Raw genomic sequence first — 17,929 nt, 5'->3', positions numbered from 1 at the left:
TTCATTGCATGCAGACTTCATCCAGTGACTCTTTTTGGCACTGGCAACACAGTGATGAACAGACAAAGGCACTATCTTCAAGGAGCTTACGTGTGTGTGTGTGTGTGTGTGTGTGTGTGTGTGTGTATGATATTATGGACAAACAAATAAATGTCTAACAGATGACAATGAAGCTGTCACCAAAAAATCAAGGCAAGAAGGAGGTCAGAGAGAGACGGGAGCTGTATTTTCAGAGAGATGGTCAGAAAGGGTCTCTAAGTGAAGGAGAATTGAAGGAAGTACAGGAGGAAGTCACCCAGAAAGGCAGAGGGAACAATAAGAGAAAGGCCCTGAATTTTCACTTAATGCTTTGTCCTTCCATTTTTAGACCAGCCCTGCAAATGTACATATTATGTCCTCCATTTGAAGATGAAAAAAAATGAGGCTCAGCAAGATTAAGAACCTTTCCTAAAATACAGCGGGTACCTGATGGAGCTCAGCTCCTCTGATTTTAGAGATGGTGCTGTGAGCTCGGGCGGTTGTCTGTGTGCCTGAAAGTGGGGTAACTATTGCTGTCACGATGCAGGGAGCAAGAGCAGAGAGGAGACAGAGAGCAGGACCCTGGGCTTCAGCTCCTACGCCTCCGGTAGCCCCTTCTGCCTGCCTTGTGGTACCCCGCCACCATTGTCTGCTCACCTTGGTTTGGTGGTTGGGTTCTGAAATCACTGTCTGGGTCTTAGTATGTTCATTTTCCAATGCCTTTCACCTTTGGGGACAAGCCTCCCAGAGGCTGGGTAGAGAGAACTGAAACAGGGAGAAATCTAGCCTCTCCCACCAGGCTTATCACATAGTTGCACCAGCAAATAGCTGCAGGAACCCAATTTTAATTGCCCTGCATGGGCCTCAAACTGTTTTCCACATTTATTAGGGAAAATCTTAGCCAAGGGAGCACCATCCTTTGAGGACCCTAAACTAGGCCAGGTTCCTGGGTGGCTTCCCCTCCTCATTCAGTGATTGTCCCATATGACCCTCTCCTCTCCCCACAACCCCACCGTGGCCGTTTGTTTCCTACTTGACACTTGGTTGATAATGTTCTCTTAATCTCGGAGAGGAAGCCAATGTGGTTAACAGGCCTGGGAGTGTCGCTGTGCCCCTGCAGGTTGCCAGAGCCCTCCAGGGGACTTCTCCAGTCCAGCGGGGTCCCGAGCTGCAGAGAAATGAACCTCACAGGCAGGGCTGGCAGCCAGGGTTGCAGGTTTGCCATTTGGTGACATGAAATAACAGAGGGAGGTGGCACAGTGTGTGTGTGGGGGAAGCACAGACATCTAGGTCAGATGCGCTGGGGTTTGAATCCCATCTCTCCCATTTACTATCTGGCTGTTTACAGAAGAGGTTTGATGGCTCCTGATCTTGGAGGCATGACTGGTTTTCCTTAGGGATCTAGGCTCTTTTGATGGTGTGGTTCTGCCGTCCACTGAAGTCTCCAAATATTCTGAATTTAGTCTGTGACTAGAGAGGGAGAGAGCCTGAAGATAGTGGGAAAGCTCACCTGCTTCTTAAAAATCCCAGCCCACAAGTGAGATGCATCCCAGGCTGGAGGCAAGAGGCTGGGAACGAGCCCCTGGCCCGGCTGCCTAGTAACAGCGCTCCACACTGACGGGGGGTGTGGGTCTTTGCGGTGTGTGTGTGTTCAAAATATCCTACTTCTTTACCCGTCGTCCAGCAGTTGAGTAATAAAAGCCGTTCTTTCAAGGTAACATCTGGATTTGATACAAACCCCCTCAGGTTCTGGCATCCTATCTCTAAGTTATGGATCAGAGAACTGAAACTATCATAAGGTAACACCTGTCCCAGGCCCTGTGGTAGATGCTGGGTGCACCTGCTCTGTGCCAGGTTCTGTGATGGATGCTGGGGGCACCTGCTCTCTACCAGGTTGCCCCTCTGGTACATCTGCTATGGCGCCTGGCACAGAGCAGGTGCCCTGTGCATATTTTGGTCTGACCTGCATACAAGTTTGGAGGAATGAGGGAAGGAAAAGTCTTCCTACTGAAGATGGGACTATCAAACTTGAGTCACAGCTGGAAGGCCAGGTAAGATTTAGCAATAATACAACAATTCACGGATGAGGCAACCAAGCTAGTGAATTGCAGGGCCAGGGCTTGATTTCAGATCTGTTTGACTCTAAATCTTGTGCTTTTAATGACTATGAAAAAGAATTAATATTTCAGAAAACTTTACCATGAAACCTGTAAGGCAGGCTTCTACAGCATCTGTGTGCAGTGAGGAAGGGTGTCTGGAAAGGGTGAGCAGTGTTCCTAGGATGCTACATGATAAGCCAAATTGCAAAGGGGAGAAATGTGCAGGAACTGTGCTCTGAAATTTCCTGGAGCCAACAGAAGCATGAAGCATCTGGGTCTGCAGTGCAATTATTTGTTCAGGAAACCAGTGTTTATAGACCCCCACTATGGGGATGTTGGAGCCTGGATTTAGGTGTGGTGAAGATACATGCAGGAATCTGAAGACTCTGACCTTGTTTATTTCTGATTTTGTATCTCTACATGCTTTCACTGCCAGCAAATCATGAAATGTTGACACCCGAGGGAACCTGTTTAATTATTTTTAGGGGAAGAGCAAGGGTTTTAGACCTTGGCAAACCTGGAATCAAATTCCAGTTCAGGCATTTATGACCATAGGCAAAACACGATTTGTTTTCCTCCAAAGGTCAGAGACATTCAATAATTTGTCCAAGGTTACAGAACAAGTATGTAATGCTTTCAGTTATCTACTGCTGTTTAACAAACCACTCCAAAGCTTAGTGGCTTACAGAAATGACAATCAGTTATTTAGTTCACAAATCTGCAATTTGGGGAGGGCCCAGCAGGGAAGACTGGTGTCATCGGGGTCAGCTTGACCAGGGCTGGAGGGTCAGTTCCTCAGATGACTCATTCACCTGGCTGGCATGTTGGTGCTGGCTGTCAGTGGGAGATCAGCCAGGGCTGAGGACCAGGGACCTTAATTCCTCTCCACCTGGGCCTTTCTGCAGGCTGCTTGGGCTTCCTCACACCATGGTGGCTGGATTCCAAGAATCAGGGAGAGGAATCAGTTTCTTAAGGCCTGGAAACTGGCACAGCACCACTTCTGTCTTCTTATGTCGTCAAGCAGCCACAAAACTCAGATTCAAGGGGAGTGGCCATTGGTCCCACTTTTTTTTTTTTTTTTTTTTTGCAGTACGCGGGCCTCGCTGTTGTGGCCTCTCCCGTTGCAGAGCACAGGCTCCGGACGCGCAGGCTCAGCAGCCATGGCTCACAGGCCCAGCCACTCCGCGGCATGTGGGATCTTCCCAGACCGGGCACAAACCCGTGTCCCCTGCATCGGCAGGCAGACTCTCAACCACTGCGCCACCAGGGAAGCCCCTCACTTACTCTTAAAATTAGATAAGAGTTCATCTTTTTGGACCCCGTTGTTATTATCTGTTTTACAAGATGGAATTATTTAGTGTTTCGCCCATGGTCACATATTTCAAGTTGATATTGGCTTTTGGATTTGAACTCGGTCCTGTGGAATTTATCTCTTGACAGCTATCTCTCTCTCTTTTTTTAAAAATATTTACTTATTTGTTTGCACTGGGTCTTAGTTGTGGCAAGTGTGCTCCTTAGTTGTGGCATGCGAACTCTTAGTTGCAGCATGCATGTGGGATCTAGTTCCCTGACCAGAGATCGAAGCCGGGCCCCCTGCACTGGGAGCACAGAATCTTATCCACTGCGCCACCAGGGAAGTCCTCTTGACAGCTCTCTTTATCACTCTCCAGGCCTCATGACCACAGCCATCGATGCCTCATGCTGTACTCCCACCCTGGCCTTCCTGCCTCTCGTCTCCTCCTCTCCAGACCTGCTTCAGCACAGTGTACTTGTCCCTTCTCAGCATTGCTCCCCTGCTGAGCACTCTTCAAGGCTCTCTGTTGCCCTCAGGCTGACACTCAGCTTTGACCTTCATTAACTTGGTTACTAGCTCTTCATGATGTGGGCTTAGACTGTTCCACAAGCTCAACGAAAGTCACTTCCCCTCTATGATCTATTCCAGGAGAAGTCAACATCTAAAAATGTCCTCTAGTATGTATGTATGTGTGTATGCATGCATGTATTTTTATTGAGGTGCAGTTGATGTACAGTATTATATAAGTTTTGAGTGGACAGCATAGTGATTCACAAAGGTTATACTCCATTTATAGTTATTATAAAATCTTGGCCATATTCCCCATGCTGTACAATAAATCCTTGTAGCTTATTTATTTTATACGTAGTAGTTTATACCTCTTAATCCCCTACCCCTAACGTGCCCCTCCCTACTTCTCTCTCCCCATTGGTAACCACTAGTTTGATCTCTATATCAGCGAGTCTGTTTCTGTTTTGTTATTTTCATTCATTTGTTTTATTTTTAGATTCCACATATAAGTGATATCATACAGCCTTTGTCTTTCTCTGTCTGACTTATTTCACTAAGCATAATACCCTAAGTGTCCATCAACAGGTGAATGATAAGGAAGATGTACAAACACACACACACACACACACAACAGAATACTCCTCAGCCATAAAAAAGAATGAAAATTTGCCATTTGCCACAACATGAATGGACTTGGAGGGTATTATTCACTAGTATTTATTAACCCAATCATGATAAATACTTTAGAGGGATTATCTAATTTAAATTTTCACAACAACTATGTTAGGTTCTTTTGTATTTGGAGCCAGGAATGCTTGATCAGGAAGTGAAGCTCTTAACCTTCATGATACTTGAGCTTTCTAAAATGCATGATGTTCTCTCTGATGTCTGAGATTTTATACTTGTTATGTACTCTCTATTTCTCTATCTTTTATGTCACTAACTTATACTTATTTTTCAGGCTCCAATTTAGACAGCTCTTCCTCCAGGAAGATTTCCCTGATTCCTCAAGACTGGTTGAGCTTCCCCTCTACTGCCTCCCATTAATATCCTGTCTTATTTCTATCTAGCACTTTTCATTTTGGACTGAAATTGTCTGTTTCCTTGTGCCTCTCGTGGACTATACATTTTTTTGAGAGTTAAGGAGAGCGTCTTGACTTTATTTTCCTCTTCTGAAGTGAAAGATACTTCAGTCCAGCATCTCATAGGTTCTCCTTGAGTTGTCATTATCTATGAGGCTCAGACTACTCATTTATGCAGCCATGTGACCCAAACTGGACCCACATAACAGAGTTTGTTATGGTGGGCTTTGCCGAGGTGCGTGAAATGCGCCTCCTCTTCTTTACTCTCTTCCTCACTATGTACCTGTTCACCTTGGTGGAGAATTTGGCCATCATCCTGGTTGTGGGTTTGGACCACCAGCTATGTAGACCGATGTATGTCTTCCTGACACACTTGTCCTACCTTGAAATCTGGTACACTTCAGTCACAGTGCCCAAGATGCTGGCTGGTTTTATTGGGGGAGACGGGGGCAAGAATATCTCCTATGCTGGATGTCTGTCCCAGCTCTTCATCTTTACCTTCCTTGGGGCAACGAAGTGTTTCCTACTGGCTGCCATGGCCTATGACCGCTACGTGGCCATTTGTATGCCTCTCCGATATGGGGCCTTGGTGTCCTGGGGCAGCTGCATCCGTCTGTCAGCTGCTTGTTGGCTTCCTCACCCCCATTTTGCCCATCTACCTCATGTCCCGGCTGACATTTTGTGGCCCCAATGTCATTGATCACTTCTTCTGTGATGCTTCACCTCTGCTAGCCTTGTCCTGCTCGGGTGTCACCCTGAAGGAGACCACAGACTTCCTGGTGTCTCTGGCTGTGCTCCTGACCTCCTCCACAGTCATTGCTGTGTCCTATGGCAACATTGTCTGGACACTGCTGCATATCCGCTTGGCTGCCAAGCGCCGGAAGGCCTTCTCCACCTGTGCAGCCCACCTGACCGTGGTGAGCCTCTTCTATGGCACTCTTTTCTTTATGTATGTCTGGACCAAAGTGGCCCCTTCCATCAACTTCAACAAGGTGGTTTCTGTCTTCTACTCCATCATCACTCCAATGCTCAAGCCTCTCATCTACAGTCTTCGAAACAAAGAGGTGAAGGGAGCTCTGGGCAGAGCCTTTTCCTTCAGGTCTTGGAAAGGTCAGTGAGGAGGCAGGTGGGGATCCAGTGTCCTTGCCTTGGCTTTTTAGAAGGAGGGTAGTGAGGACTCTGGAATGGAACAGAGGCCTAGGAGTCAGGAGTTATGGACTATATATTAGTTCAAGTAAAACGCTAGTCTGCTATAGCAAGAGAGCCGTAACTATAATGTAACTTAAAGAATGAAGGATACTTTCTCTTTCCTGAAGAGTCCAAGGTGAGTGATCCAGGTTGGTGGATGTGCTCAACAGGCATTCAAGGATCCAAGTTCCTTGCATCTTTTTTTTTTTCTGGAAGCTCCCTATCTCCAGTTACCACCACATGCTTCTCTTCCTCTTTGCCATCACTTCTCCGCTTTCTTTCTTTCTTTTTTAGCTATCGAATTATTTTCATTTTTATTAAAAAATTTTTTTATTGGGGTATAGTTGACTTACAAAGCTGTGTTACTTTCAGGTGTACATCAAAGTGAATCTGTTATACATATACATATATCCACTATTTTTTATTTTTTATTTTAAAATTTTATTTTTTTATTTATTTTTGGCTGCTTTGGGTCTTTTTTGCCGTGTGTGGGCTTTCTCTAGTTGTGGTGAGCGGGGGCTACTCTTTGTTGTGTTGTGCAAACTTCTCATTGCGGTAGCTTCTCTTGTTGCAGAGCACAGGCTCTAGGCACAGGCTTCTGTAGTTGTGGCACATGGAATTAGTTGCTCCACAGCATGTAGGATCTTCCTGGACCAGGGCTCAACCCATGTCACCTGCAGTGGCAGGCACATTCTTTATCACTGTGCCACCAGGGAAGTCCTCCACTCTTTTTTAGATTCTTTTCCCATATAGGCCATTACAGAGTACTGAGTAGAGTTCCCTGTGCTATACAGTAGGTCCTATTTGTTATCTATTTTTATATACAGTAGTGTGTATATGTCAACCCCAATCTTCCAATTTATCCCTCCCCCCTTACCCCTGGTAACCCTAAGTTTATTTTCTAAACTGTAACTCTAACAGTTTACAGTTTCTGTAACTGTAAACTCAATTTCTGTTTCCTTGCATCTTTAGGGTCAACATCCACTTGGATTTTGGCAAACTAAGGCCTCTGGGCCAAATCCAGCTCAGCACTTATTTATAACAACCTGTGAGCTAAGAATAGTCTTTAAATTTTAAATAGTTGAAAACAAATCAAAAGTAGAATAATATTTCATGGCACAGAAACATTTTATAAAATTAAAAATTTCAGTGTCTGTAAATCAAGTTTTACTAGAACACTGTCACACCATACATATCGTCTATGGCGGCTTTTGTGTTGCAGTGACAGACATGAGTCATTATGACAGAGACCATTTGCCAACCCCCAATCTGGAGCCTTCTTATTACTTCCATCATAAACATAGGGTCCCAGTGGACAAGAAGAGTGAGCATAGAGCATGGAGACAACACAGCCTGTACTTTAAAGTTTCTTCACTAGATATAGCCATCATCATTTCTACTCACCTTTACTGGTGAGAAGTTAGCCACAGGTCACATCTAATTGCAAGGAGGGTAAAAAGAATTGTGCGAACCATACTGACTCCAATTTGTCAGTTCCACCTTGGGCCTGCAGTCCTACCCCGCCCCCATTTCTGTGTGACTGAGCTTTAGCCCACTCACAGGGAATGCACCCAAGCCAGGTAAGTTCCCTATTAACATTTACCCTTGCCTTCATCTGGTATGAAAACTAAAAGAATGCCTTTTGCTGATGCAGATGGTTAATGGCCATGGAAATGTAGGGGAAACTCCTGTTCCTAGTGGTGCAGACGTGCTTCTCCCTAGTAGTTGGATTCTATTTTTAGCTTTGGCTGCTTTAAATTCCCCTGTACCCCTTTTGATGATGTGCGCTGTAGCTTCGAATGCCTCTGGGTCATCATCCACCCGATCCTGACTGTATGTAAGTTACCAACAATAAATTTTATAATTGCACTTTATGGAGTTGCCTGCTTCATTTTTTGGTCTCAAAGTTCCTTCTCAGTTCGGAGGTTATTATTCCATATCTCTGCCTCCCAACAAGAGTCCATAGCTAGGCAGACAAATACCTGCCAAAATTTGATTATTATGGAAAAGGGGGAGAACACATTTTGGTAGACAACCGGCAGTTTCCACCACAAAGTCCCTAGAATCACAGTTGATTTTTCTGTGACCCATGTACTTATCTTCTTTGTATCGACATTCTTTTATTTGAAATATCGACCAAGCTTCCTGCTATACCAAATGGTGCTTTGAAAATTGATTTAGGAAGATCTCATGGCAACGTGGGCTCACTTGAAGTAAGGCTTAAAAAGACAGTTATAATTCAAACAGTTCCCTGTATGTAGATAGTTGCATTCCTAAAGACATTAATGATCATCCTTCGAATGTGGATTTTAGAAACTACAATATGTGGAAGAGGAAAATGCTGAGCTTGGGATAAGGTAGAGGAAGGACAGAATTTCTGTAATGGTGTTTCTTAAGTGGCCAGTAATGAGCAGCTTGCATAATGGTGCCCACAGGACCAGTCTCTACCTTCCCCCGCCCCAACCCAGTATATTCACTGTTGCATTTTTTTTTTTTTTTTTTTTTTTTTAAATAAAGTGCCCAGGCAACTCCATCTTCTCCCACCTTCCGAGGAGATGGAGTCCGCAGTCAGGTTCCCAGCAGTGCCAGGCTGTCTTGGGGAACTGTCCAGCCAGCAGCCCCCTACACCACTGCATGGAGAATTTCCAGCTTCTCCTGGTACAGGTGGTGAAACTTGCTTGGCCAGACAGTGGAAGCGGGCTTTGCAGTTTCCCATCTCCCTCTTGGGTCCTGCTGGTTCTGAAACGGATGTTTTCGGGCGGCTCCTGCAGGCTCGAGACTTCACTCGACTCCCTTCCGCTGTCTCACAGGAGCACGTCTGATTGGTGCAGCCTGGGTCACGTGCCTGCCGCTGTTGCAGTTTTAATAGTTAACAGAGAGAGCACAAATTACATGTTTTGGAAACCATTTCTTTCTTTTTTTTTTTTTTAAATTTATTTTTGGCTGTGTTGGGTCTTGGTTGCTACCTGCGGGCTTTCTCTAGTTGCGTTGAGCGGGGGCTGCTCTTCATTGCGGTGCGCAGGCGTCTCACTGCGGTGGCTTCTCTTGTTGCGGAGCATGGGCTCTAGGCGCGCGGGCTTCAGCAGTTGTGGCTCTCGGGCTCTAGAGTGCAGGCTGAGTAGTTGTGGAGCACGGGCTTAGTTGCTCCGCGGCATGTGGGATCTTCCCGGACCAGGGCTCGAACCCGTGTCCCCTGCATTGGCAGGCGGATTCTTAACCACTGCGCCACCAGGGAAGCCCCATTACATTTATTGAATATTATATCAGTGATGTGCTTTATATTCTTTTGGATGAGGGCAAGATGCAAAAACAGTGTAAAGATGATAATCTTTCAGGATCAAATATAAGAATTCATCTGAATAAGACAGAAGCAGTAGTTACTTTCAGGCACCTGACCGGAGTAGATTTGACACAAAATGAATTTGACTTTTAGGTTTCTGGATGATGGGAAAAAAGCAAAATATACTGGGTATATTAGAGTCTTCCAGAGAAACAAAACCAATAGGATATCTATAGCTATATATATATATCTATATTGAAGAGATTTATAGGAATTGATTGATGTGATTGATTATGGGGGCCAAGAAGTCCCATGATTTGGCAACTGCAAGCTGGAGAACCGAGAAAACTTGTGGTATAATTCAGTATGAGCCTGAAGGTCTGAGAACCAGGAGTGCTAATGTCCAAGGGCAAGAGGAGATGAATGTCCCAGCTCAAGCAAAGAGAAGATTTGACCTTATTTTGCCTTGCTGTTCAATTCAGGCCCTCAGTGGATTGGGTAATGCCCACCTGTGTTGGTGAGGGCCATCTTTTTTACTCAGTATATTTATTCAAATGTATTCTTTCAGAAACATCCTCACAGGCACACCTAGAATTAATGTTTGCCAGCTGTCTGGGCATTCCTTATCCCAGCCAACTGACACATAAAATTAACCATCACGCTGGGTTACGTAGTTCTCATTTATGGTAGCAGAAAGAATTCAAATTCAAACGCAGGGAATATTTTCTGGATTTTGAGAACTATTCTAAGAATAACTCTGTGGGAAACATCAGCAAAGCTTATGATTTTAAGCTTCTTGAAGAAGAAATCTGTATTTTGAGGTAAGTTACATAAAATGGTAAAAACTCTGAGGCATACTCTTAGAAAGGTTCCTTTACATGTAAAAGTGAATCTTGCTTTAATAAAATCTGATGTAAGAAAGTAAACTGAAAAAAAGGCCTTTGTGAGTGTGATTATTTTTATTATTTTTTTATTATTTATTATGTACATTATAAAACATTCACTCCCTTAAAAAACAGACCTACAGGGACTTTTCCAGTGGTCCAGTGGTTAAAACTCCATGCTCCAATGCAGAGGGCGCCAGCTCCATCCCTGTTGGGGAACTAAGATCCTGTATTCTGCATGGTGTGGCCAAAAGCAAAAAAACCCCCAAAAGCCCAGACCTACCTTCCAGAATCTGGATTGCTGGCGAGGTGTATGATATGTGTTAAGTATTGACAATTAAAGTTTTAAAAGACACTGCTAAAAAAAAGACACTGCTAATGATAGATCAATCTGCAATGAAGATAAATTATGAAATCATGTCAGGGAAAATGCATATTTTTGTAAATATGGGATTTCTGAGAATATAATTCCTTTTCTGGGGGTATATTTATTCATAGTGTAAAATAGAGTTATGTGAAGTGCTAGCTTAACATAGACACTACTTCATTGATACCCAGAGAAAGTCACAGGGAGTAATTCCAGAGAGAAACAAGATTTATTAAGATAAATTCTGTAATAGGTGCTGTTTAATCTTGTTTTGCCCACTCTGGGTATGAGAATCTCGGCTTAATTGTTAGCTGGGGACTACCTGGTAACTATCTTGGAGAAAGTCCTTTGACTTGGGACATAGCGAGAATGACCAAACCTACACTCTGAAATCAGAACTCTACAGTTTTCTGCGTACTGTTATGTAACACCAGCAAAGGCTTTGATATGTGTCTACTTCACTAAGACCCATCTGGATCTCCTTCCATATTTTTTTTTATCCCTTGCACTTGTGCTGGGATTCGCACTTCTTTTTTTCAGGGTTCTTAGTCTTTGGTTAGTCTCTTGTTTTTCACTTTTCACATTCCAAGCCCTTAGCAGCTGATGTCTAGGGCACATTTGTCAAAATGCTGGTTTTGACTGTGCTATGATACAGCTCTCTCTCTCTAATTTGAGTCTTCTTTAGCTTTATCCTTGTTTCCTTTGTGGCTTCATTTGCATTGGTCGAAATAAAATTCTCAGCAGGCCGTGGCAAGATAGGAGCATTTTAAACCCCTTTTGGCAGGAACTTAAGATGAATCTCATTGCTCAGAAAAATGGATTCCTTTATACCTTGAGACATTGTGTGTGACACCATTCAGCAACATCCCTCCCAGGGGGCAGTCCCGGAGCACTATCATTTAATTAATATATGCTCAGTTATTGTGGGATTAATCATTATCCCCACACTCTCATGGAAGTGGAGGGGCTTCATTTAGAGTAGACCTTGCTCTAGCGTATGGGTGACAGTCACCTGTCCTCATTTACCCAAAGACAAGCAGCTAACCAGAGCAGGTTCAGGTTATTTACTTCTTTTTTGTCTTCTTCTAGCTTTATTGAGATATAATTTAAATCTAGCACTGTATAAATTTAAGGTGTACTGCACAAAATTGACTTATATACATCATGAAAGGCTTATCACAATAAATTTAGTGAATGCCCATCATCTCATACAGATACAAAATTAAAGAAATAGAAAAACATTTTTTTCCTTGTGATGAGAACTCTTAGGGTTTACTCTCTTAACAGCTTTCATATATAACATACAGCAGTGTTAATTATATTTATTATATTGTACTTTATATCCTTAGCACTTATTTATCTTATGACTGCAAGTTTTTACCTTTTGACTGACTTCATCAAATTCCCCCTCCCCCTCCCCCTTGCCTCTGGTAACCACAAATATGATCTCCTCTTCTATGAGTTTGTTCATTTGTTTGCCTTTGAAGTATAATTGACCTGCAACACTATGTTGGTTCCTGGTACACATTATAATGATTCGATATTTCTATTCATTTTAAAATTATCACCATGACAAGTCTAGTTACCATCTTTCACCATACAAAGACATTACATACTTATTGACTATATTCCCCACACTATACATTTCGTACATGTGACTCATTTATATTATACCTGAAAGTTTGTACCTCTTAATCTCCCTCATCTATTTCTCTCCTCCTTCCACCCCTCTTTCTTCTAGAAACTACCTGTTTGTTCTCTGTATCTATGGCTCTGTTTCTGTTTTGTTATGTTTGTTCATTGGTTTTGTTTTTTAGATTCCACATATAAGTGAAATCATACAGTATTTGTCTGTATTTGTCAATAAAGGAGAAAACAAGAAAAAAGTATAATAAATAGAAAACTATAATAATAGCAATCGTAAATGAAAGCATAGACATCCCTTCTAACTAAAAAACAAATGAAAGTGCCTTCTACTTATTATTTCTATCATTATGGTTTATTAGTTATTAATAAAAAGTTATGACGAAGCATATGAAAGGGAAAATTTTATAAGACGGTGGAATAACATCAAACACGCTAGAGTAAATGCGAAAGGTTAAATTACTCTAGTTAAGAGTGCTGTGTCACAGTACTATATATAAAATAGATAACTAGTAAGAGTAAATGTGAATCAGAGTAAATGTGAAAGGTTAAATTACTCTAGTTAAGAAGAGTGCTGTGTCACACTACTATATATAGGATAGATAACTAATAAGGACCTACTGTATAGCACAGGCAACTCTACTCAACACTCTGTAATGGAAAAAAAATCTAAAACAGAGTGGATATATGTATATGTATAACTGATTCACTTTGCTGTATACCTGAAACTAACACAACATTGTAAATCAACTATACTCCAATAAAAATTAAAAGAAAAAAAAAGGAGAGTGTGCTGGGTCCGCTACTTCCTGTCCAGATGAACTCTCCAGCCATCTATATCCTTTGGGTGCCAGTATTCTGATGTCTATGGACCTTGTCTAAGGGTTGCCCTGCCCTCTCTCTTCTGGTCGGAGGCTTGACGTGAGACTGGGGGTGGGAGGAGAGTGAGATTCGAGTATTCATGCCCCCAGATGCCTCTCTGCTCAACCGTGGGTTGTCAGTGGCTGCCTTCATCTGAGAAAGACCACGGCTCTAGTGAGGAGGACTTCTCCTACTACTTCCTCCCCTCCGTGCATGGGGAGGAGGGGCTTCTTACTGTGGCTGTCCCCTGGATGTTTCACCTTTAACCCTGCCTACTCCTTTGAAAAGAACTCCTTCATCACATTCCCATGGGAGTGTGCCATCTGTGTTTTGCCTTTCCAAGGTCAAAGCGCGGAGGATTGAGCAGTTCTGACACAGGTAGCTGGAGTAAAGACTTTGACTATTATAGACACTTCCAAATTGCATGAAAAGCCGAAGTCATCTATTTGCTATTTAGAAGAGATGCATCTAAAGCAATAATAGGAATGGGTAACATTAAGCCTTAAATGAGTCCACTTGCCCTGGAGGCTCTCCAGTCCTCGGGACCTAGGGAAGAATGAGAGGCTTTTGGAACAAAGGGGTGAGGGGTTAAGTCAGCGCAGAGTGTGATTTCTGGTGGGCAGACAGACCATGTGAGTGCCCAGAAGTCCTGCTAAGCTTTCTTCAACCCAATGATTAGCAAAAGGCTTCTCAGGACGATGACAGGATAGTGCTCTGGTTAAGTGAATATTAAAGCTAAGACATGGTCATAGAATTAAAAGACTTTCTTTTTTTCATAGAGAACCATAAAGACTAAACAAAATATGACTTGTCTATTGAGTTCCACCCTATAAAGCCTTCCCTGATTCCTGCTCCTAAGGCTGGGCTCCAGTTCTTGCTTCTCTGTCCCTGCCAGTCCTAGGACCCTCCCCATCATCACATCATCACTGAGCTCTTTCTACTGTAGATTGTTTGAGCTCATGTCTTTCCCCCTCCAGTTAGATTTTCAGCATTTAATCGGTCTTAGCTGTTGAGTGCATGAATGAATGCATGCTCTTCTCTCTCTTCCTTCTCATCTTCCTCCCTCTCCCCTCCTCCTGCAGGTTCCCCAAGTTACTCAGTGCAGGGGTTTGCTGTCCCAGACTTTCTCCAGCCTGTTAGGGAAGCTGTCCCACCAGGTATATGCAGACAAGTTCCTTTGCTTCAAAGTCCTTGGTGACTCTCTCATCCTAGACTGGGCAAAATGATACTGAGGACTTGGGTATCTTTTTCTCAAAAGATAACTGCTCCTTCCAGGTTTACATTGTTATCATTATTGTCAATAGCAATAACAATGAACAGTTATGAGCCTTTGTTATATACCAGGCACTGGTTATTCCATTGATAACACCCACAACGGCTCTAAGAAGTAGATGCATCACCGTTCATCTTTGCTACCTTCATTTTGTAGATGAGGAATGTGAAGCTCGAAAGGGATGCCTTAATTTGTCAGGATCACGTAATTAATAAGAAGTGTCGTTAAGGTTCGAATCCAGGTTTACTCACTTTCCAGCTGGTGTCCTTCACCATTTCTAATGCTTCTGCTTCCCAGCGCATCTCTGTCCGGTTCCCTCTGCTGATTGTGCATTCTGGGATTTATGTGAAACAAAGAGAGTTTCTACTGGGTCCTTTGATTTTATGAACTATGGGGTTTTGCAAAACCAGAGTCGGCACAAGCAAGGAAGATGTGGTCAATCTGGAGCTCCTTGAATTTTAGCAAAATAAAGATACCACCCAACAGGAGTGGGGTTCCTAGTGTTAGAGAGGCTATGCAGACACCCTGAGTTCAGTGGACCTGGGAGTGTGTGGCCTCCAAGGCCGATCCTGATGAAAACTAACTTAAATTGACAGAGGTTAATCTCATCACAAGTGACCCATGGGGCTGTGATGCTGGGGAGACCTAGGCGGTGGGCCACGTGTATCCTCAGGGTTGGAATGTAACTAACCAGACAGGTGACAATACAATCAACTGAAGAAAGACTCAACCTGCCCGAGTGAAACACAGGAAGAGGATGTCTCAGCTGAGCTGAACATTCTGGTTGCCTGGGCAGGTCTGATTTCACAGAGACAATAGTCTAGTTTATTCCTTATGCTGCATTTCTAGGCTCATGGATTATCCTTCCGAGAAGAATTTGGCTTCAGATAGAGGCTTTTCTGCAGGGAGAGAATATGCTGAGCAGACAATTCGAGGCTGTTGGTGTTTAAAATCACATGTCTCATTCTAAGTTAATAAGTGGTGTCTGACCTTGACAATGGTTTTGGGCAGCTTGAGCCAGCCCCACCAATACCAGGCATTTCTGGGTGAGTACTTCTTTCCTGGAACTATGATATCATCCCATTGTCTGGGCCCCACTCAACTATGAGCTCTTTGAGGTTGGCAGCTGGAGCTTACTCATATTAGTATCTTGGGGGATTATGATCTGGCCTGTAGCTGTTGTTCAGAAAACATCTATTGAAGGGGTGTGAACCGTGCTATTTTTAGAGCTACAAAGCTGAGAATGTAGTCATCAGCACCTCAATGCTGACTGTATTGGGAGGCTTTTTTTTCCCCTGTCACTGGGACACCTGACCCAAGAGTGAGGGTTGCTATCTCATCTCGTGAGGACCATGGGGCTGGAGTTAGAGGCCCAGGTGGGGAGGGGGGTGGCACTGTGGGGAGGATGGGCCTAATGTCACCCACTGTGCTGGAGTGGGAACTGAAAGCAGCCTGTAACCGTGATGACTGGACTGATATCATGCACTTTAACTTTTTTCAATTAAAGCAATGAAGGCCTAGTAAAGTAATTTTTAAACTACTTTTAAAGACTTTTCTCATAAATAAAAAACTAGGAAAAGCAAGTCTCTGTCAGCCAAGTGTCCTGATGTCTGACTCAGAAGCTAAGGTCACTCTAACCCAACATTCCAGCTTGGAACCTTGAGGTTGGGTTGTTCTGCCTTGAGTTCTCCCATGGTTGACCCTTCGAAAGCCATGTGGGTGCCATGGCGTTATGGCTGTCTGGGTTCATGCTTGCCTTCTTGCCCAGAGGGTGAGTGTTTCTGAGGATAAGGCCATGGCCTCATATGTGCCTCACAGTACATGTGGTTATAACACAATGCTCTACACCCTGAGTAGTGTGTACAATAAAAATTTGGAAAGAATAACCAGCTCCACAATAGGCAGAATTTTTATTTAGCTGAGGTTCCCTCCTCCTTGCTTCTTCTACCCTGGAGTTGAATTGCCTGATTTTGAATCCCAAATTACTACTTACTAGCTGTGTGATTTTGGGCAAGTGACATTTCCTCGTTGAGCCTCAATTTCATCCTCTGTAAAATGGGAAAAATAATAATATCTAGCTCATGAGTTGTTGTGAGAATTAAATGAGATAATAAAATGAATATTATAATAATAGGAAATACAGACATAACACCGTAACTCAGTCATTTTTCTAAGTGTTTTACATGTATTAACTCATTTAATCTTCAAAAGAATTTTGATGCATGCAAAGTATCTAAAAAGCAGTTCGCACTAATGGTTATTATCCAATAAATGATAGATATAGTCATTATTAAGTCACTCTCAGCCAATATTGTAGAAGAAAGCATATGATAAGATAGGATGTGAACTTATATTGGGATGTGAATGACTGACAATAGCTGTACGTTACTCAAGAATAACTATTGAGAATTAAATATTTGCAACTAATTGGATACTTTTTTTTTTTTTTTTTTTGTGGTACGCGGGCCTCTCACTGTTGTGGCCTCTCCCGTTGCGGAGCACAGGCTCCGGACGCGCAGGCTCAGCGGCCATGGCTCACGGGCCCAGCCGCTCCGCAGCATGTGGGATCTTCCCGGACCGGGGCACGAACCCGCATCCCCTGCACCGGCAGGCGGACTCTCAACCACTGCACCACCAGGGAAGCCCCTGGATAATTTTTTAATTGTAGCATTTGTGGCCTCAGTGGAATCTAGAAGGGAATGTATTTAATATTTCTTGGGGTGTCTTTTAAAGCTTCAAGTAAGAAGCCATGGACCTTACTTCCAGGCGTATGGGGGTGAAGTTGATTCTCCACCTGGAAAATGATTTGATAAACATTGCTTTCCTACCTAACGGATTTGATGTATGTTGAAGATCAAACAGAACTCAAGTCCAGGCAAGAGTTTCACAGAAACGTCACGAGATCCAGCAGAAAGTTCTGCCACTTGTTCAACTTCCCAACTTTCTGAGAAAGGTGGAGAAGAGGAATGAGATGCTCCTGGCCTGGATTATAAATCTTGGATTCTATCATCAGCCCTCACATCAGGGGCTGTTAGGGAACATGTGTCCCAGTCTGTTTAACCAATCAACAAAAAAATTATGGGAGTTTGGCCTAAGGCTGCCACATTTTAATTTTGCCACAAAAGTTTGTTGGAAAATTAAAAAATACAATAACCAAGAAAAGGAAACAACTTAAGTGTCCTTTGATGGATGAATAGATAAAGAAGTTGTGGCATATATATACACAATGGAATATTATTCAGTCATAAAATGAGGAAATCCTGCCGTTTATGACAACATGGGTAGACTTGAGGGCATTATGCTAAGTGAAATAAGCCAGAGAGAGAAAGACAAATACTGTATATCACTTAACTGTGGAATCTCAAAAAACCCCAACAAACCAAAAAACAAAAAGCAACCAAATAGAAAAGGAGATCAAATTTGGGGTTA

General features: G+C 43.2%; 1 protein-coding gene across 1 annotated transcript; it reads left to right on the top strand.

Annotated features, from left to right (window-relative positions):
* Positions 1-5,175: 5,175 nt before the first annotated feature.
* On the top strand, positions 5,176-6,121 carry OR6Q1 (olfactory receptor family 6 subfamily Q member 1; the record flags this gene model as incomplete). The annotated part of the gene is given in 2 exon segments (XM_082627617.1): positions 5,176-5,633; positions 5,635-6,121. Coding segments are annotated over 2 exon segments (945 nt in total).
* Positions 6,122-17,929: the final 11,808 nt, after the last annotated feature.

The sequence above is a fragment of the Mesoplodon mirus genome (assembly GCF_964341445.2).
Source record: "Mesoplodon mirus genome assembly, chromosome: 7".
NCBI classification, from domain to species: domain Eukaryota; kingdom Metazoa; phylum Chordata; class Mammalia; order Artiodactyla; family Ziphiidae; genus Mesoplodon; species Mesoplodon mirus.
The sequence above is the reverse complement of the archived record's forward strand: the minus strand, read 5'-3'. Positions and strand labels throughout refer to the sequence as shown.